The sequence below is a fragment of the Labeo rohita genome, chromosome 23 (assembly GCF_022985175.1).
Source record: "Labeo rohita strain BAU-BD-2019 chromosome 23, IGBB_LRoh.1.0, whole genome shotgun sequence".
NCBI lineage: Eukaryota > Metazoa > Chordata > Actinopteri > Cypriniformes > Cyprinidae > Labeo > Labeo rohita.
In genome coordinates this window covers 13405342-13425737 of record NC_066891.1, presented here as the reverse complement: position 1 = coordinate 13425737, position 20396 = coordinate 13405342, and the positions used below count along the sequence as shown (strand labels likewise).

The following is a 20396-nucleotide window of genomic DNA, read 5'->3' as shown; positions in this document are numbered from 1 at the left end:
GTTCTTTTGTCTGAGTTTATTTTAAAATGAAATATGTTGCTTTTTTGTGTACTTGAAGTTTGGTTGTACTCTAAGAAAGATTACATAGAGAAAATAAAACCGCTAAGTGTTTTAATCATAGAATTAGACCTTACTTTTTTCCCATTTCTACATTGTTGAAAACATGAATGTTTTGAAAAGTGCAGTTTTAAGATTAAAATATAAAAAAAATGTTTTTTTTTTTTGTTTTTTTTTGTAACACTTTACAATTTGTTCGTTAACCGTTACCAGTGAACAATAATGTTACAGCATTTATTAATCTTAATGGTTATTTTAACTTTTTCTAACTTTTTCTAAAATCAAAAGTCAGATCTGTTGACATTAGTTAATGCAGTGTAAACAATGAGCAATTCTATTTTTATTATAGATTAATAAAGTCTGTAAAATACATTGCTCATTAGTAAGTTCATGCACAGTAGTCAGCATCTGAAGTGGATCAAAACCTTTCAAAGTTGTCCTAAAACAAAAACAATACCCGTTCTTGTCTTAGGACAACTTTGAACTTTTTTTGATTCACTTTAATTGTTTATTAATTGGTATTACCAATATTAAAAAAAAAAAGTGTGTATATATATATATATATATATATATATATATATATATATATATATATATATATATATATATATATATATATATATATATATATAAAATATATAATTAGATGCTGTTATTTGAATTAGCTTTTATACTTGTAGTAGATTAAAATAATAAAATAAAAGCATTTTCGTGAATATAAACAAACTATTAAAAACATCTTAAAAAATTTCAAGCCAAAATTAATTTTTTTTTTTACATTAAATAGTAAAATTAAACAAACAGAAACTAATAAAGACAGCAAAAAGACTTAAACTTAGTTAAAATTAAAATATAAATAAAATTATTAAAAATATTAATATATTATTACACTAGTATATTAATAAAAGTAAAATATCTGCACTTAAGTTGGCTCAGCTGAGAAATAAACTTTAAGTAATTTATAATGTATGCTGTAACTATTATTATTCTTAAGAAAATAATTATAATAAAGACTACATGGAACATTTGTACTTTTTCCTTTTTTTACTATTGACTGAATATTAACTATTTAAGTGCACACTATAAAAATAAAAATAGTAGGTAGTTAAAGATGGTGAGTGGTCACCATAAATGTCCACCTTCACGGTAAAAAATTTTCACCAGTTTCAACGCAAGTTTAGCAGCTGCCTTGAAATTTTAAGTCAACTACAAATCATTTCAACTCATGAGTTAAATCAACTTAAAAGTACAAGTCATTTTAACTTGCTTTATTGTAGCGAGTTGAAATGACTTGTAGTTTTGAGTTGATTTAACTTAAAATTTTAAGGTAGCTGCTAAACTTGCGTTGAAACTGGTGAAAACGTTTTACAGTGTTCCCTTAAATGTACTGAACAACATAATCAACATAAATTAGGCAAACTAGAGAACAAGTGTTTAGAGTTGTAAGCGGACAGAAGTTACAACAAATATTACTTTATTGGACATGAAAAATTACTTCAACTTAAAGTTGGGTTACACTCCTTAAAAACAAGATCAAATAAACAATACCTCTTGAAACCAACACACCTTTTATAGAACATGAGGCAGTTTTTTATATTTTAACAAATTTGAGGTAAAGAGTTTTTCTTTGTCATATACATTTTTTTCTCACAAAATATTTAAAAACATTGAACCCAGGGATAAAGCCCAAGAATGACAGAGAGGTTGATCCCTGCCTCCCCAAAAATGCTAGGTCTCTCTTTCTCAGTTGCTGCTCATTATGGTTGCTTCACAGTTCGTTTAAAAATATTGAGCTCATCACACCTTGGGGATAAGAAATATGAAATGGTGCAGAAAAGAGCTGGGTTTGGTTTAGAGGAAATCGGGAAAATTGCAGCTAGTATTTCACAAGCAGAACAGTTGCAGAACCCCAGCAAACAAACGAGTACAACACATGCAACCTCTCCCAGTCACACACTCGCTAGAATTCATTACATCATTTCTTTTTGACCATTAAGTGCATTAAGTGTCATATATGGTTTTTGCCATAATTTCAAGTAAATAAATTGATGTCTGCAGAAAGAAGCAAATAAAAGGGTGCAAAGTCATTAACTAACCTTTGTAAATACTGGATTTGGTCTCACTTCTTCGATCCATTCACACTGTACTCCGTAGGCTTGCACTGGAGTGAATTCAAGCATACGCGTTAAGAGGCCTACAAACGCCGTAAAAGTAACCGAAAGATGTAGGGTCAGTGGATTACACGTAAGCAAGTTTTGGAAACAGCTGACCACCTCCGAGGTCAAGTGATACACACATGCCACAACATCCAAGTACCCTTAACCACAGCCCACGTCACATAAAGGTGAGAAATGTACAAGCAATCAAACAAAACAAAAATCTTCGAGAATCTCCACAATTCACTCATTGGTGCTTTCGCTTCGTCTCAGTTTGTGCAAGTGAGATCCACTGATAAAACAGGCCACGGTATATCTTGGCAGGACGGTACGCAACTCTACGATAATATTTCAGTCCTTTCCTTCAAAATCGAGCAGCAGTTCGTACTCAGTGGGGATCGAGAGTACCGTATGCATGAACTCATATAGGACATGACCACACAGGACAAGCGTACAGGATACAAGTCCAATATCAAGGGCAGAAGTCACACAAACATCCAAGCACCAAATTTTACAACACAAGGAGAAAAGGTTCAGTTCTGAATCCTTAAATGACCGCGACCCCTTTTTGTTATTAGGAAAATAGCCTTTGAAATAGAATTGTTTTTAAAAACACCACACTGTTCATCTGGTCGGTATAACCAACGTGTTCTCGTATCAAATTGTTTCTTGTTTTCTCTAAATAGCATTTTATCAGAAATCAGTGCAATAGAGCAATTTCAGAAAACAAAAGAATATGTTTCAAAGCTCAGTTACCAGTCATTACTGTGCCTGCTCCCCTAAAGCCTTTGAATAAAATCCCCCTCCCACCCCGTGCCGCCGCGCCTGTCCGAAACCCTCCCAACAGCCCCAGCAAAACACTCACATTTAAGCAGAATTAGAAAAAGTGCAATCCTCCTTTTGAGGTAACAACCCTTCCCCTTCACTCGTCGTCAAAGTCACGGAATGCAACATGGGTCTGCGTTTGGTCTGCACCAGAACATTAAGGCTCCTCTCCCCCTCCACGTTTTACCGTGTCAAAAAAAAAAAAAACATAAAGTGGCCCACTGTGTTCGCAGCATGGCAGAGGATGGATAGCGGGGACTTTGAACTACAAAAACGATTAAAAAAAACCTCAATAGATTTGATAGGCAAAATCTTTATCGTCACTTAAGTGAGGTCGAGATAAAGTTTGAAACGACAATCAAGATCTGAGGCACGAGGAAACCAACTTTTTTCATATTCAGGACAGAGGTTGTAGACTCAAAAACTAAGGCAAATGTTTCAAGTTCATTTCCTTTCTCAAATAAAACATCAACATACATTTTAGAAAGAAATAAAATTACCCGAGCCTTAGCCTAACCCCAATCCTATCTTGACCCAAGAGTGCCGCATCATCTCAGTTCCGAAGCTACCCGAATTCAAGCTGCACTGTACCTATTAAATCGTCCAGCATTAAAAACCATGTGCAATTCGACAACTAGCTTGTACAGGGTTCATATAAAGCAACGATTAAGGCAATATGTGTCTGTGCTCCTTATATGGCTAACATACCAATACTCCAGCCTCAGTTTTGCAATTCACGCTGCTTGCTCTCCATTCCCTCTCTGTCAGCAGTGTCCTCCCTGAGTCGCCTAATTTCAACAGTCCCACCGAGGTATCCTAAAAGAGCACAAAGTTTGTGTGAATACTCCTAGGCATAGATTTCTCTTGTTTAACAGGCTCAGAAACTTTGGAAAACCATTCTGAAAAGAGTCCACACTTTGGACGTCTAAGCAGTTCATCGTCTTTCTCTCTTCAAGAGGCAGACTCTGTGTAAACGCCACCGAACGAATGAGTATAGAGCTAATCTCACACCTCGAATTTCTCTTCTGAACTGATAAAAAATAAACCCCACGGAAGGAAGGCACTTCTAAAGCAAAACAGCTGCGTCTTGCGATGAATGACTCTGTGTGGGAGTGCAATCGGAGGATACGTCCCCCGTTTGAATCCCGTTGAAACACGGGACGCAATTGCACGTTTTATGTATGTACCCAAGCGATTAGCCTTCGACGGTAAAATATGATGTCCGCTAACTATAAAAGCAAGTGCTAATGTGCCCCAATCTGGTGCAGACCGAACTAGACGCCATGACGCCATCTCAAAGCAGCATACAACTCTCTGTACATCTCCCCCCAGTCTCGACCTCCGCCGGCTGCAAGCCCACCTCAGCCAATCTGGTGCTCCCCGCGGACAATGTGCGAGGAGAACTCGTAGCGGTCCTGGCTGCGGTGGCCGCAGATGTTACACTCGAAGGGCTGGCGGAAGCCGTGGCAGCCCATGTGGATGGTGAACATGACATGGTCCAGGAAGAAAATGCGACAGTGCTCGCAGCGGAAAGAGCGCACTGGCCGCCCTTCCCCGTCCACCACCTGCATGGCTTCCCTCGCTGACGGCGAGCGTGGGCTCACCTTGGTTGGTAAACCCCCAGGGACCCCTTTCTCCCTGTCCCCTTCCATGTCCGTTTCTTTGGCGTGACTAGGACTGTGCCGCTCGCGCCCGCGGTGGTTCAAGGTTCCCGGTGGCACCGAGGTGATGACGCACTGTTCCTCCGCCATGCTCTCGGTGTCCGTCGAATCTTGGTAACCGTTGCTCGGCGAAGCGGCGCGGCTGCGGGTGGAGGGCGCATCTTCGTGGCCCTCGCCGGCCTCCCTCCCGGCCAGGCCCATGGAGATGCCCCCTGCACAGTTTAGACGCTGCCCTAGAGGGGTTATGTGAGGGTAGACGGAGCTGATGACGGGGGTGAACTCTGAGAGGCAGGCGGAGTGGGGAGGCATCCGCAGGGAGTGGGGAGGATCCACATCGTTGCTACCTCCTCTCGGTCCCCGCAGGAAACGCCCTCCCATGCCTGCTAAAGCAGCGGGGTCACCCTCAGGGTGCGAAAGCAACATGTCCCCTTCTTTATCAGGATTGGGGTCGAGTTCATAAGGTGCTTCGGATATATTCAGTCGCATGTGCTTTTCACCTAGAAGGTCAAGGAGCATCAGTATCATTGGCCTTCAGTAAACACTAAGTTACAATGCTAAGCAATAAGCAATACCATTTTCATAACATATTGCTTTTCTAAATCTAATTCATTGCAACACAATTCTAAAACCTAAACTGAGAAAATTTAGCAAATAAATACTTTACAAATAAAAAAAAATGACATAAAATGTAAAAATATGAAATGTATATACAGTTGAGGTCAAAAGTTTACATACACCTTGCAAAATCTGCAAAATGTTAATTATTTTAACAAAATAAGAGGGATCATGCAACATGCATGTTATTTTTTTATTAAGTGCTGGCCAAATGCTCACTGATGCTTCACAAGGAAACATGATGCATTAAGAGCCGGGGGGGTGAAAACTTCTTGAATTTGAAAATCATGGTAAATTTAACTGATTTTGTACTCTGGGAAACATGTAAGTATCTTCTGTAGCTTCTGAAGGGCAGTACTAAATGAAAAAAAATAGTTTTAAAAATAGTTTAATCTAAATAAAAAAATGTACACATCTTCATTCTGTTCAAATGTTTTCACCCCCAGATCTTAATGCACCGTGTTTCCTTCTGAAGCATCAGTGAGCTTTTGAACCTTATGTAATAGTTGCATATGAGTCCCTCAGTTGTCCTCGGTGTGAAAATATAGATCTCAAAATCATACAGTCATTGTTGGAAAGGGTTCAAATAAACAAAAATCCTGAAAAACCAAAGAATTTGTGGGACCTAAAGGATTTTTCTGAATAACAGCAGGCAGTTTAACTGTTCAGGACAAATAAGGGACTCATGAACAACTATCATTAAAAAAAATAAATAAATAAAAATAAAAACAATTTTTGTATAAACTTTTTACATTAAAAATTTATTATTAAGAATTATTTTCTCTTGTGGACTATACGTAAACATATTTTATGTATAATATCTTATTTTTTGTATGACCCCTTTTATTTTGGTAAAATAATTTAGATTTTGCAAGATGTATGTAAAAGTTTTGACCTCAACTGTATATACACAAGCGTTCAAAATTTTAGAGGGCAAAGGATTCAGTCCATGATTCAGACTATTCACAAATTTGCACATTTTGATACATGTTTCCTTTCTGTATAATCTGTATTTTGTCACTATCCCTGCATGTAGTTCACTAGCTCACAACTTTTCACCCTAAATAGCAGAGCAGAAACACTGTTCTACTTAGGTATTCAAAAAAAAATGGGCTTACCCAGAAACTTCTGAGGTGTAGATCTCTTCCTCTTGGTGATGCTATTGGCCAGCCGATCAATGAAGGTCATTTTCTCTGAGGAGGACTGGATCAGAGGTTCAGACATCATCTCAACGTTATGGGAGTCTTCACCTGAACATAATGCCAATGTAGAAGCATGTTTTTAATAGAATAATGTGTGTTTGACTTCAAAACAGCATTAGCCAAAACCAGTGACATTTCATAATGTTTTTAATACCACAGCAATAATTTATGTGGTACTGAATATATATTCAGTTTTTTGAAAAAAAAAAAAAAAAAAAAAAAAAATCTCTCACCAGGGCTGCACTTATTTGATCAAAAATATGGTTAAAATCAGTACCATTTTTACATTCAAAATAACAGTTCTATATTTTAATACATGTTAAAATGTTATTTATTCCTGTGATGGTAAAGCCACTAGTTCAGTCTTCAGTGTCACATGATCCTCCAGAAATCAATATGTTGATTTGTGCTCAAAAATCCTTAATATTCACAACAGTCCTGGAACACTGATGCTTAATATTTCTGTGGAAAGCATAATTTCCCATGACTCTTTTATGAATAAAGTTCAAAAGAACAAAATTTATTTCAAATAGAAATCTTTTATAACATAATTAATGTCTTTACTGTCACTTTTGATCAATTTAATTTAATATCTCCTCGATGAATAAAAGCAGTAATATGTGTTCAAAATAAACAAATAAACAGATAAAAGACACTGACCCCAAACTTTTGAACAGTACTGTACCCCTTTCTTAATTAAAATTTTAAAAAGCTAAATCAAATGCAGTCTAAAGTAAAATAAATTACTTATTTTGACTAGAAGTTATAATAATTAATATTGATTCAATACTGTAAGAATTTGACTGCAGCATATATATTAAGCTACTTTTTAACACTGTACTGCAAGGCATACAGCACAGTAATATTTTTACATAAAACCACCTGTTTACTTTCTTTGCGTTTACAGTCATACCTCTCCCAAGCATGTATTTTAATCACAAAGTGCTTTGGACCATTCACGCGCGCAGCTACATAACCAGCTGTGATCTTCACAGAGCATGATCGCAATAACACTGGAGAGCTTTCAAAAGCTGCCGCCTGTCAGACAGCACTTGAGTACTGAATACTATGATACTGCAGAAAGACTGATATCATGCGTTTGAACATCATCTTGGAGCTAAAGTACTGCTAGTTTTGTCCTCCCTAGCATTTGTGTGAGCAAATATGGTTATTACCGTGTGCAGGCTGGGTGTTGTGAGCAGGCTGGTGGTCCAGACTCTGTAGGTAGCTGTGACAGCGCTCACGATGTTCTTCCAGGGTGCTCTGCTGCTTGTAGCTGCGGCCACAGTAACTGCACTTGTAGGGCTTCCCTACTGTAGGGGAGGACACTGAAATATCGAGGAGGCAGGATATGAGTGCATTTCACACAGCTTTACAGGCGTTATGTAAACATGAACGTTACTAGTATAATGTCGATGTTGTGGCTAATATAAGGTGTTACCTACTTAAATTATTATGTAGAAGTGTAATATGTGACCACAAAACCAGTCATAAGTAACACAGGTATATTTGTAGCAATAGTCAACAACATACTGAATGGGTCAAAATGACTGATTTTGCTTTTATGCCAAAAATCATTAGGAAATTGAGTAAAGGATGTGTTTTATAAAGATATTTTGTACATTTCCTACCGTAAATATAGTGAAACTTAATTTTTGATTAGTAATATGCATTGCTAAGAACTTCATTTGGACAACTTCAAAGGCGATTTTCTCAGTATTTAGATTTTTTTTGCACCCGCAGATTTCAAATTTTCAAATAGTTGTATTTCAGCCAAATATTGTCCTATCCTTACCCTTATGACTGCTTTTGTGGTCCAGGGTCACATATAAAAAAATGGAAAAAAGAGGTAATATAATAATATTTGCAGTATAATTACTAAATATGAATATTGCAATGACTGGTACAGGATTCATCATACCACAGAATTTCCCTTGTCACAATTTCCCCAAAAATGAAATGACACGCTGCTCATCTATGACGTTTGTGGAATAGGAAAACCTACAGACCGCATCTGTCCGTTCAGCTTTAGAGATGTGCGTCATTTCGGAGAAATTCATTACTATGTCAGTTCTCTGAATATCTGCATTCTTATTCGAAGGACCTTACTTAGGCACTACAGGTGAATGCTCTTCATCATTCAAAAACACAAGCAGGATATCCTGTTTTCACAAAAGTCTAAATGTCATACTAGACCGCTGAAATTTGTTGTCTTTGACTAAAGCTTGATTACATAACCGATCGTTGACGATCGATGAACCTATCTTATTCACACCTATTAGTCTGCTCGACAAGCTTTAGTAGAGCAACAGGTTTAAAAAGAACGTTTAGCAAAGTTCTAGGCAGAAAAATAATCACCACTTGCATCAAAGGAGAAATAGGTTAAAATGACCTTGACTACATTAATTTTTTCTCAGTGGCAAATCAAAAGGCTTTTTCCATCCCACACACTTTTCCATCCATTTATTTTCCAGCCACAAAGTTCTCTCTCCTTCCTTCTCTTTATTTCTCGCAAATGGCCTCTCTCAAACCACAAAGGCTCACCGGAGTGGGTGCGGAGGTGTCCTGTCAGGGCGTCACGGCGGCGACAGGCGTAGTTACAAAAGGGACATTTGAAGGGCTTCTCGCCAGAGTGGAGCTTGATGTGGCGCAGCAAGTTGCCCTTCTGAGTGAAGGAGGCCCCGCACTGGTTACATTGGAATGGCCGCTCACCTACCGAGACCAAGACTACCAGTTTTCCCACCGGCCCAAAAAAACAGCAGCACATATTTTCAAGCTAAAATTTTTAAATAACTTGGATTTTTTTTTGACAAGAGTCAGTCAAGAAACACTTACCTGTATGGCTCCGCTTGTGCACCATTAGAACATTGGGTCCAATGCAGATCATCCCACATATATCACATTTAAGTTTCCCGTTGGGCAGCCGAATGGGACCTGGGGATGCGGGCTCAGAGCTGGCCATCTCCCCGCAGCCGCTACCGGCCTGCCCCCGCGTACCGCCGACCATCTCCACGCCACCATCTTCTGCCAACTCGCCCTTTTCATCTTTCCATCCTTCATCCTTCTCCCCGACTCTCCTTTCCGCCAGCGGAGCACCAGCTGCCTCCTCGTCACTATACAGCTCCACCTTGATGGAGTTCGCTGGGAATGGAGAGAAACTTGTACATTTATTCACTTGCCAGATGCTTTTAGATCAGTAAAACGAAATTTCAAATGCTGAAATTATTCAAGAAAGACGTAAAAGTGTGTTTAATGGAAAGAAACACTGACCACTGAGTGAACGGCTGGGTGAGGATTGTTGACTGTTTGGTGTGCTCACGGTGGGTCCTCTCAGCCCTGCGAAAAACTCCCGCTCTGTTGAAGAATCTCCACTACCTGAAAACATTAACATGTGCAATGGGGTTTTTCTATAAATTTTTCTATTTATTTTTTTACTATAAATTATATCAGCATGACAGTTCAATTCTTTTTGGAATGACTTAGTATTTTTTTTTTATTAAAAAAGGTGGACACGGACATTTGAAACCCACTATATTTAGCTACATGCATGAAAAACAAAAAAATAAGATCTGAAAAAGCACCTTACCTGACATGTACGAACGGCCATTGCAATCGTCAGCATTCATCATCACACCAGCTGCCTGTACCAAGAAATCATACAAAAAAAATCCTTATAAAGCATAAAACGTAAACACCTTGCAAAAAACAACTTTTAACATTGCCAACAAACAGAAAAGCAAGTTATTGAAGAAACCTAAGTGCATGCAATAATACAGTGCGCACAAAGATCGCTAAAATATTTGGCTCTTCTGATTTCAACTGAAAAAATAAACTGGTTCAACTTGCAGTTTGTTATTTCTCCCTTTCCTGTGTGCACGGTTCAAGTAGCTGAATAATTTATGTGCACACACTGGTCAAGATCTCATTTCTAGCTCAACGGCTGAATTGAGTGTCCATTCTATAGAATTCTAGTCTTAAATGGAGAGCGCAGTGTGTGAGAAACTGCCCTCCCTTTAGCCTGTGACCTATCAGAACACAGGCAGACATCTAAAGCAACGATGATACCAAGCCAAATGCAGGGGGTTTTATGATTTGCTATTACTCAGAAATTTCCACATATTATGAGCTGCTTTGGTACTGGAAACAAATGCAAACTTACTTTGCAAAACAAAACAAAAGTTTATGTTTAGAAAACCAACTATTCGAGACGTCAAACATGAGCCGTATTTAAAGAAAACCTTCAACCTTTGCTGTGCAGCTTTGAATATTTTTTTTTGCTTCCTGTATGTCTATAAATAAAATATGACCTAAAATATTTCATATTGTCTAAAATTTAGACCCTCACACATACTGTTCCTTATGATTGGAAATGAAGAGTTCAGATGCAAAAGCCTCTAAGTGCCATTTGAAATTTTCTTCTAAAATGAGCATTTTTATTAGGTTCCTCTGTGTAGGTTCAGTAATTTCACTTTAATGCACTGAATAAGTTCTTTTCATTGCTATTACAGTGAAATAACTGAACATAAACATAAGAGCCTGAGAAAAATGCTAATTTAAGAAAAAAAATTCAGATTGCACAGAGGCTTTTGCATCAGAACTCTTCAAATAGCATGGCTAAAAAATTGATGTAATATTATATACTAAATAACAACAAAACCACTATGGCACTTTCCTAAACAGTTCTAGTGCATGTCATACGTGGGAATAAATTAATTTGTTGCAAAATAGACCCCAGTCACAACAGAGGATTTTGAAATATACATAAACTAAAATCAGAGATAAATTTTACTAATAGCAAAGTAATACACAAGGTGTTTAAAAACAAGCAATGAATTGCTAAAAGTGATTGAAAAACATTTGTCAACATTTCTTGTTAGACAGATGATGTATGAATAAATATTTTGTTCTAAAAAAATCCCATTATAACACACTTTGGGACCAGATAGTATCACAATTTAATTATTTATGGATTTTCATGGCTAATGTGGATCAAAATTAACCTAAGGATGACAGGTGGGTGCAGTTTAAACAATTCAGAGATTCTATACAGTTGTTATTAGACAGTTAGCTGACAAATGACATATTGCTTTCTTTTTCATTCTTTTAAACCTAGAATAAACATGGACTCTCAAAGACTATTATCTTTTATCCGCTGTGTGATGTAATATTTATAAATGTATGATAATATATGATCTAAGTAAACACATTTGATATGAGCAAACGGGCCTTCGGAAACGTAACGTTAAGACCTGTTTGTGTCGTTTAAGACATAAAACATACACAGCTGCAACAGGCAGATCTCATGAATTCACAGTGCTGTCAATGAGTCTAATTACCGCAATAATCGAAAACAGCGCCTGTCTGACAGCAATCACACCATAAAACAACGCCTGACGACGAGAACATGATTATCGTGCACGAGCACTCGTATGTTTAGTAACTTTTCATGCACCATCGTGCTGCAGAGAAGGACTGACAGCACGCAGAATCATGTCAATCCTGTCTGTCTGAAGCAACACTAGCTAGCAACCGCTGCTAACCAGCTAACGAGACGTGACAGCTCACAATAAGGCAAAGACATGGCTAAACTAACTCACAAACGAAAGAACTAGCGTTGCTGACAACGCAATCCAATCGGCAGCCTCCGGTCGTGAAATACAGTCGATCTTTAGACGTGACAAACTAAAGCGGAATTATGTTTCCTGAGAGCCCGCTGGCGTTGCTATGGCACCCAGCACTCGACAGATGCGTCTGGCCGTGTAAACCCTCCCAATCCGAGCATAGTTACCTGACCTAATGTCACTTTCCTTGAATAGCCGCTATCGATTTTTCACGGTGAGTAGTTTTTCTTACCTGACGATCGACTGTGATTGCAATATTTATACAGCAGAAGCGCCGTTTGTTTTCTCTGGCGAAGGCAGCATCTCCGGGATCTTTTACCTGAAACCCCAAACAACTTCCGGGCCCATGCCGGGATACAGGCCCGAATAACCTATAACCGAAAAACGCCTCACAAACCCATGATTGGGAGAGATTATCGAATGCATCGATCCTCATGATACAGTTTACGAAATAAAAAGCTACGCAAAAGCTACAAAATGTAATATTATTATATTTCGATGACAGTGTCAGTAAGTGACGTTTTGCTGAATTTACGTAAAACAAATGACACAGTAATAATATTATAAATTGTAAAACCATTAATTATATTAAGATGCTTATCATTATTGTTGATATTTCAGTGAATAAAATTAATAAAGCATTCAAAAACAGATGTGTTATCATAAATAGTACTTTTTTTTAATTTAAGCTCTTTGTGGGATTTTTGTTGGACGTATAATTAGAGCAAATTACAGAGTAGGCCTGTATTCTAAATTCTAGAACCATTATAATAATTATATTAATGTAAATATTGTTGTTGTTATTATTTCGATGGCAATATCTGTACAAGTGACTTTCAAAAAACTAATGTTTCCTATGATTAATCTTAAATAATACTTCATTTATGCAAACCCTTAAGCACTTTCCTGTCAAACAGGTAAAATTTGCCTGTTTGTGGGAATTTTCTTTAAACGTATATAATTAGAGCAAATCATACAGTAATGATATTCTAAATTCTAAAACCATCAATAATCATATTAGTGTTCATATTAAAAAATGACATTCAAAAAGCAGGTGTGTTACTAAGATTTATCATGAATAAATAGTGCTGTTAAACGATTAATCGCGATTAATCGCATTCCAAATACATTTTTCGTTTACATAATATATGTGTGTATATTGTGTATATTTATCGTGTATATATAAATACACACATACAGTATATATGTGACCCTGGATCACAAAACCAGTCATAAGGGTCATTTTTTCAAAATTGAGATTTATACATCATATGAAAGCTGAATAAATAATTTTCCATTGATGTATGGTTTGTTAGGATAGGACAGTATTTGGCCGAGATACAACTATTTAAAAATCAGGAATCTGAGGGTGCAAAAAAATCAAAATATTGAGAAAATTGCCTTTAAAGTTCTTCAAATAATGTTCTTAACAATGTATATTACTAATTTAAAAATTAAGTTTTTTTATGCATTTACAGTAGGAATTTAAAATAGAAATAGAATGCCATAAAAATAGAATGCCATAAAAGAAAAATCAATCATTTTGACCCATACAACGTATTTTTGGCTATTGCTACAAATAAACCCCAGTGACTTAAGACTGGTTTTGTGGTCCAGGGTCACATATTCTTTGTGTAGAGTAACAAGTAATATTTGTTTAGTTGTGGGGATTTTGTTAAATGTACAATTAGACAAAACATGATACATTCATGATATTCTAAATTCTAAAACCATGAATAATTTCATTAGTGTGCATATTATTATTATCATTATTGTAGCTGTTATGTAGGCCTGTCCTATAGAGTCATTTTGATGTACAGTGTCATATTTAGACAAGTAAATATGTAGTAAATATCCTTTTATATCTAGTCATATAAGTTAATTTTATTTAATTCGTTATAATATGCAAATGACAATAACGTTTTTTTTTATCGTTGTTATATAATTTTGTTTATTTATTTATTTGTCTTTTTTCTGGAAAAAATGTGAACAAAAAATGTCCGACCCCTGCAGTACTACTGCGGAACCTCTTGGGGTCGCCAACTCCTAATGAATGACCACTGTGTTAGAGTATAAAACAACTCTTTTAATACTTAAGGTTTCCACAAGATGGCAAGAAATCCTAAATTGTCCTCCTCGGGAAGAACAACTCTGAACAAAAATGAACAACTCTTTTGTTTTGTAAGATTGACGTTTATTACATCAGATTTAATTAATGAAAGAGAAAAATACTGTTGTTCTCGAGCATGTGCAAATTAAATCTGCGTCTTTTAAATGCTCTGTGACCTCAGAAGATCATTGTCTCCTTTTTGTCTTATGTCTAGCTAGAAGTATTTCATATGCCTCCTGAATCTGAATAAACATCTGTTGTGCCTCATCTTGTCTTTTGGGGTTGTGATCTGGATGCCATGCTTTCGCCAGTTCCCTATAGCTGCGAGTGACCTCCTCCAGAGAAGCTTCTTCAGACAATGATAATATCTAATTGTAAGAAAACATTATGATGACAAAAAAGTCATTATTTACCTTCTGATATGTAAAAATGCTGCAAAGTGAAAACAGTAAGTAGTGACTACTTAAAACTGTACTGAACTCACCTTCAGAGCCTCCATTTCTTTTTTACTATACTCATTAAGGATTATTTCTAGCAACTTTCTCCAGCTTTCCTCATAGAAACCTCCTCCTGTCAGGACACATAACAGACGATACGGCAACAGCAAAAAATACTCTAGGAGTCCTCTGAGCCACGGGATGAACCAGAAGAAATCGAGCAGGGCCGCTATACAGTCCGATATGTAGTATAATGTGGCAGTGGTGTTGTGGAAAACACTGTATCCCAGCGGAGCAGAGAAAGCCAGCACACCTAAACTCAGACGATACAGACGAGGCCCTTGGGAAGATTAACACAAACTGGGTTAATTAAACAGTCTTGCAAATGATGCAACCCAAAGGTAAGACTTTACCTAGCTAACAAAAATATGTTCTAAGAATTCTCATTGTGTTATGAAGACCTTATTTCTGGACGTTTTGCACTTAGACATGGTTTGGTCAGTTACCCGTATGCGCGGCCATATTGGCGATCCTCAGATGTAAACAACAGCATGGATTGCATGGTTAATGTACTGTTGAACAGTTGTTCTGCTAATTTATGCTGCCTAAACCAACCTGAAAAAATGTGTAGAAGCTGCTAAATCATATAGAGAAACACAAGATTTTGACAAAGATATGTTTGAGCAGTATTAAGATTAAGATATTTCCCTAATATTTCACCTACCTGACTGGAAATGATAAGAACAAACAATGCTGTCAAGATTCTTGTCCTGGAAATCCTGGTTCAGTTTGGCCAACCACAAACGCCTTTTGTTCCTCAGACAGTTTTTTGCACTCTTCTCCTTAATTTGTTATAACTTTTGGCAGTCTATAGTACTTCAGATGTTTTTCCTGGTTCGACCGATTAGAACAGCCCAAAACATGACAATAACTGACCATTTTCAGCAACAATAATCAGCAAAATATGCAAGTTTTGTTCAGTTCAGTGGCATTGTTTACATTCATTGCCGCCAATATGGCCGTTTGTAAAAACACTTTATAAATGATGCAATAATGTGCGCTAACAATGAGAGAACATTATTAACGACCAGATAACTTTAAGTGAGTGGTCTATTAACATTACTAGAAGAATGTTTGTTCATTACTTTGAGAGAACCTTGCCAGAAGTTTTGAGAATGTTCCCCGTTAGCTAACGTTCCCATTAGGTCCATTTTAAAAATGTTTTCACAATGTTTTTTATTGGTTATGTGAATGTTAAAGGGACAGTTTACCCAAAAATGAAAATTCTGTCATTAATTTCTCACCCTCATGTCGTTCCAAACCCATAAGACCTACGTTCATCTTCAGAACAGAAATTAAGATATTTTTGATGAAATTTGAAAGCTTTCTGACCCTCCATAGACAACAACGCAACTGACAAGTCAAAGGCCCAGAAAGGTAGAAAGGACATCATTAAAATAGTCCATGTGTCATCAGTGGTTCAATCATAATTATTATGATGCAAAGAAAACAAAAATAACAACTTTATTCAACAATTTCTTCTCTTGCATGTAAGTCTCCGCCATGCACTCAGGAGAGTACCACAATGAAATCTGTCAGTTTGGAATGACCAAATTTTCATTTATGGGTGAACTGTCCCTTTAAGGGAACATTTCATTTTATCGTTTTGCAAACATTATGGGACTGTTACACTTAAATCTTTTCAGGACATTCTGAATCACGTAGTAGCATTTTAAAAATGTTAGATGAACATTCAACTAAAATGTTTTGTGCTAATGTTTTGACCAAGTAACCTTGAATAAACGTTCTATTAATGTAACTGCTAGAACATTTCCGAGAACCTTACAAAAGTGTTAGCCAAAGTTCTTAGAACATTTCCTGTTAGCTAGTTTGACACACATTAAAGGGATAGTTCACCCAAAAATGAAAATTCTGTCATTAATTACTCACCTTCATGTCGTTCCAAACCCATAAGACCTTCGTTTGTCTTTGGAGCACAAATTAAGATATTTTTGATGAAATCTGAGTGCTTTCTGACCCTCCATAGACAGCAAGGGTCCTACCACATTCAAGGTTCTGTGGTTGTAATTTTTTGAAGCTACAAGAATATTACTTTTCTTGGCTTTGAACATGTTAGTTGCATTGCTGTCTCTGCAGGGTCAGAAAGCTCTCGGATTTCATCAAAAATATCTTAATTTGTGTTCCAAAGACAAACAAAGATCTGGAACAACATGAGGGTGAGTAATTAAAGACGGAATTTTCATTTTTGGGTGAACTATACCTTTAAATGTCACCTGTATAGTGCGTCTTACCTAGTGGCTCTGGTCTCAGAGGTTTGAACGTGTTGTGCTGCGCAGCGGTAACACTTCCAGCTATGCTGATGGGCAGAGGAGAGAGATTGCTGCCGTAGAAGATGGATGATGTGATGATGCACGTAATGAGGGTCTTCTGAAGGTCAGAGGTCTGCTGGCCCACAGAGGACACTAGATGAATACCTGCAGCTACACTCAGTGGCAGCACTAGGAGGTAGAAGAAGCTTAGAGAACTGAGGCTTATTAAAGCCACGAAGCCAAAGTAAATACCAACACAAATCTGTCCGGCGAAACGAATCAGGCCTACTGGTGGTGGTGGAGTGGCCTGTGGACGTCTAACGTGGGCTCTTTCTACTGGATGGTTGGCCTCACTCACGTACGATGGAAGACGGAAGAACTCCCTTGCCCAGCCAATGCCAAAACCGCCAAAGGTTAGTATCCAGAGAAGAGCATGGCTGTCTCTGCCCAGGTAAATGTGATGAAGACCAAGTGGGCCACCCATTGCCCACAAGGCATATGTGATCATGAGCTTTTTAGCCATGAGGTCATTCTAGCTGCACACAGGCGCTTAAAAGAAAAAAGTCAATCATTTTCAGGTTTAGCCAATAACATGATGAAAACTGCTTAATAATAAAGTTTAAGAACAAGCATGTCATACAGTTTTTAAAGAAAATATAGCATGTAAGTCAAAATGACAAATTTAATTGGTTTTATGTTTTTTTTGTTTGTAGCTTGATAGCATTGGTCTGCATTTACTATATGAGCAAGAAAAGCACAGAAGAAACGAAGTAATACAGGTTTGGCTTTGAGATGAGGGTGAGTAAATAATGCTTTTGATAATCACTCTTTTCACTCTCTCATATCACCCATATCGCTGCTTTCAAGTTATAAAATCGTACAGCTCACTGTTCTCTTACCTGCGGGAACTGAGAGGTCAAGCTTCATTCATATACCAAATTGTTTAAGAAGACTCCTGTAACATGATCAGCAATAAAAATACAAGAATGCATGCAACAGATCACAGCATAACGGCATTGAGGTTAACTTTAAAATTTAAATCATTCACTTTCTGACCTAACCTATGGACTTCCGTGTTTGCGTCAGGATGGACTTTGGTCTGATGATGACATATGTAAAGAGCTGTAAAATTTGATTTACCACTGTGAACGCTTTTCAGACATGGAATATTAGACATTTACTAAAATGCACTACACTTATTAAATGTTTTTACAGTGTAAACATTCTGTGCCTTGCTCCTCAGACTACAACATTAAACACATTTTTGTTAATCTACTGTACATTAACTTTTGAAAGTTTAAGGTCAGAAAGATTTTTTTTTTCCAGCAAGGATGCATTAAATTGATAATTTAATGATACAAGACATTTACTGATACAAAAGCTTATTTTTAACTTTTGAATCCTAGAAAAAATGTTTTTCAAAAAATATTAAGCAGGACAATAATAAGAAATGTTTTTAAGCACCAATTCAGAATATTAGAATGATTTTTATACATGGGCCAGTTATATTTTTGCATTTGTTAATGCCTATTATTATTTATAACAAAACTTGTTCCTAACACAATTTATTATTTTTGGAATAAGTTACAAAGAAATGCACATAGTTACATATGAAAAGAGCAATAAGATATTGATATACACTACTATTCAAAAATTTTCGAACAGTAAGATTTTTAATGTTTTTTTTTTTTTTCAAAAAAGTCTCTTCTGCTCACCAAGCATGCATTTATTTGATCCAAAGTACATAAAAACTGTACAGTTCAGAAATATTTTTACTATTTAAAATAAACGTTTTCTATTTAAATATATTTTAAAATTTTATTTATTCCTGTGATTTCAAAGCTAAATTGTTAGCATCATTACTCCAGTCACATGATCCTTTAGAAATCGTTCTGATATGCTAATCTGCTGCTCAAAAAACATTTATTATTATTATTATTAAATTGAAAACAGCCGAGTAGATTTTTTCAGGTTTCCTTGATGAACAGAAAGAACAGCATTTATCTGAAATAGAAATCTTTTGAAACATTATAAATGTCTTTATAATCACTTTTGATCAATTTAAAGCATCCTTGCTAAATAAAAGTATTAATTTCTATAATTTATAAGAATCCTGAAAAAATGCTGTTTTGAGCTGTTTTAAATATTGATAATAATAATAATAAAAAATGTTTCTTGAAATCAGCATATTAGAATGATTTCTGATGAATCATACGACGCTGAAGACTGGAGTAATGATGCTGAAAATGTAGCTTTGATCACAGGAATAAATTACATTTTAAAATATATTCAAATAGAAAGCAGGTATTTAAACAGTACAGATATTTCAAAATGTTACAGTTTTGCTGTATTTTGGATCAAATAAATGCAGGTTTTTAAAAAACATTAAAAAATCTTACTGTTCAAAAACTTTTGACTGCAAGTGTATGAAACATGACAATACAACAATATATGAATAAATGATAATTCACTCAATTTTAATTTGGTGGAGTCTATAATGTATGAATTTGATATATTTTAATTAAATGATCTTTCATTTTACCCAGAAAAGCTATATATATATATATATATACACATACACACACACATGTCTGGTTTATTATCTTTGTGGGGACTCTCCATAGGCGCAATGGTTTGTATACTGTCCACACTGTATTTTCTATCCCCTTACCCTAACCCTACCCCTAAACCTAACCCTTACAGAAAACTTTCTGGATTTTTACTTTCTTAAAAAATCTCATTCTGTATGATTTATAAGCTTTTGTACCCATGGGGACCACAAGCCGGTCCCCACAATGTCAAAAATTTCAGGTTTTACTATCCTTGTGGGGACATTTGGTCCCCACAATGTAGCAAAAACAAGTACACACACACACACACACACACACACACATATATATATATATATATACACACACACACACACGTTTGTTTTTGTGAATTGTGGGGACTTTTCAATAAATTCTATAGTTTTTATACTGACCAAACAATATTGTCTATCCCCTAACCCAACCCTAACCCTAAACCTAGCCCTCACAGAAAACATGTTTGCATCGTTACACTTTCAGATAAACATCATTTACTATTTTTAATAATTTTTTAACATTGTGGGGACCGGCCAAAAATTTCAGGTTTTACTATCCTTGTGGGGACATTTGGTCCCCACAATGTAGCAAAAACAAGTACACAAACACACACACATATATATATACATATATATATAACATATATCTAATATATGACAAAGTCTTTCAATTACTTTTAGCATTCATCATTTATTTGGACCTGCAAATGTTCACTATTGTATAAGTTCTATTATAGAAGTCTTAAACCCGCCCCTTCCTCCTCCCACAGTCCAGCCCCTCCAGTAGATGGAGTTTGC

The 20396-nt window shown here is 36.3% G+C and overlaps 2 protein-coding genes across 5 annotated transcripts; both read right to left on the bottom strand.

Moving 5' to 3' along the window:
- Positions 1–3855: 3855 nt before the first annotated feature.
- On the bottom strand, positions 3856–12484 carry ikzf4 (IKAROS family zinc finger 4). Of its 3 annotated transcripts, none has more exons than XM_051096975.1 (8): positions 12370–12484; positions 10103–10157; positions 9787–9891; positions 9352–9657; positions 9061–9243; positions 7692–7844; positions 6433–6564; positions 3856–5196 (listed from the first exon to the last, which is right to left on the bottom strand). In XM_051096975.1, the coding sequence occupies exons 2-8, from the start codon at positions 10143–10145 to the stop codon at positions 4400–4402; spliced, it is 1719 nt and encodes a 572-aa protein (XP_050952932.1). In that variant the 5' UTR covers positions 10146–10157; positions 12370–12484; the 3' UTR covers positions 3856–4399. The 3 variants fall into 3 exon arrangements, with proteins under 3 accessions (XP_050952932.1, XP_050952934.1, XP_050952933.1); XM_051096977.1 differs by having other exon boundaries at positions 9061–9228; positions 12370–12467; XM_051096976.1 differs by lacking the exon at positions 12370–12484 and adding an exon at positions 10359–10515 and having other exon boundaries at positions 10103–10153.
- Positions 12485–14202: 1718 nt separating this feature from the next.
- Positions 14203–18090, bottom strand: dnajc22 (DnaJ (Hsp40) homolog, subfamily C, member 22). 2 transcript variants are annotated; one of them, XM_051096979.1, is made up of 5 exons: positions 17914–18090; positions 17271–17563; positions 16997–17147; positions 14732–15024; positions 14203–14615 (listed from the first exon to the last, which is right to left on the bottom strand). In XM_051096979.1, the coding sequence occupies exons 2-5, from the start codon at positions 17535–17537 to the stop codon at positions 14433–14435; spliced, it is 894 nt and encodes a 297-aa protein (XP_050952936.1). In that variant the 5' UTR covers positions 17538–17563; positions 17914–18090; the 3' UTR covers positions 14203–14432. The 2 variants fall into 2 exon arrangements, with proteins under 2 accessions (XP_050952936.1, XP_050952935.1); XM_051096978.1 differs by having other exon boundaries at positions 16997–17563.
- Positions 18091–20396: the final 2306 nt, after the last annotated feature.

Bases quoted from the DNA above. Each gene is read 5' to 3' on its own strand.
- ikzf4 (XM_051096975.1), bottom strand. From the start codon at position 10,145: ATGATGAATGCTGACGATTGCAATGGCCGTTCGTACATGTCAG. The intron at 9,244-9,351 runs GTAAGTGTTTCT...GAAAACTGGTAG, and splicing joins GCACAAGCGGAGCCATACAG to TCTTGGTCTCGGTAGGTGAG. The intron at 6,565-7,691 runs GTAATAACCATA...CATTATGTTCAG, and splicing joins CAACACCCAGCCTGCACACG to GTGAAGACTCCCATAACGTT.
- dnajc22 (XM_051096978.1), bottom strand. From the start codon at position 17,537: ATGGCTAAAAAGCTCATGATCACATATGCCTTGTGGGCAATGGGTGGC. The intron at 15,025-16,996 runs GTAAGACGCACT...AATCTTCCCAAG, and splicing joins TCTGAGACCAGAGCCACTAG to GGCCTCGTCTGTATCGTCTG. The intron at 14,616-14,731 runs GTGAGTTCAGTA...TCTTACAATTAG, and splicing joins AAGAAATGGAGGCTCTGAAG to ATATTATCATTGTCTGAAGA.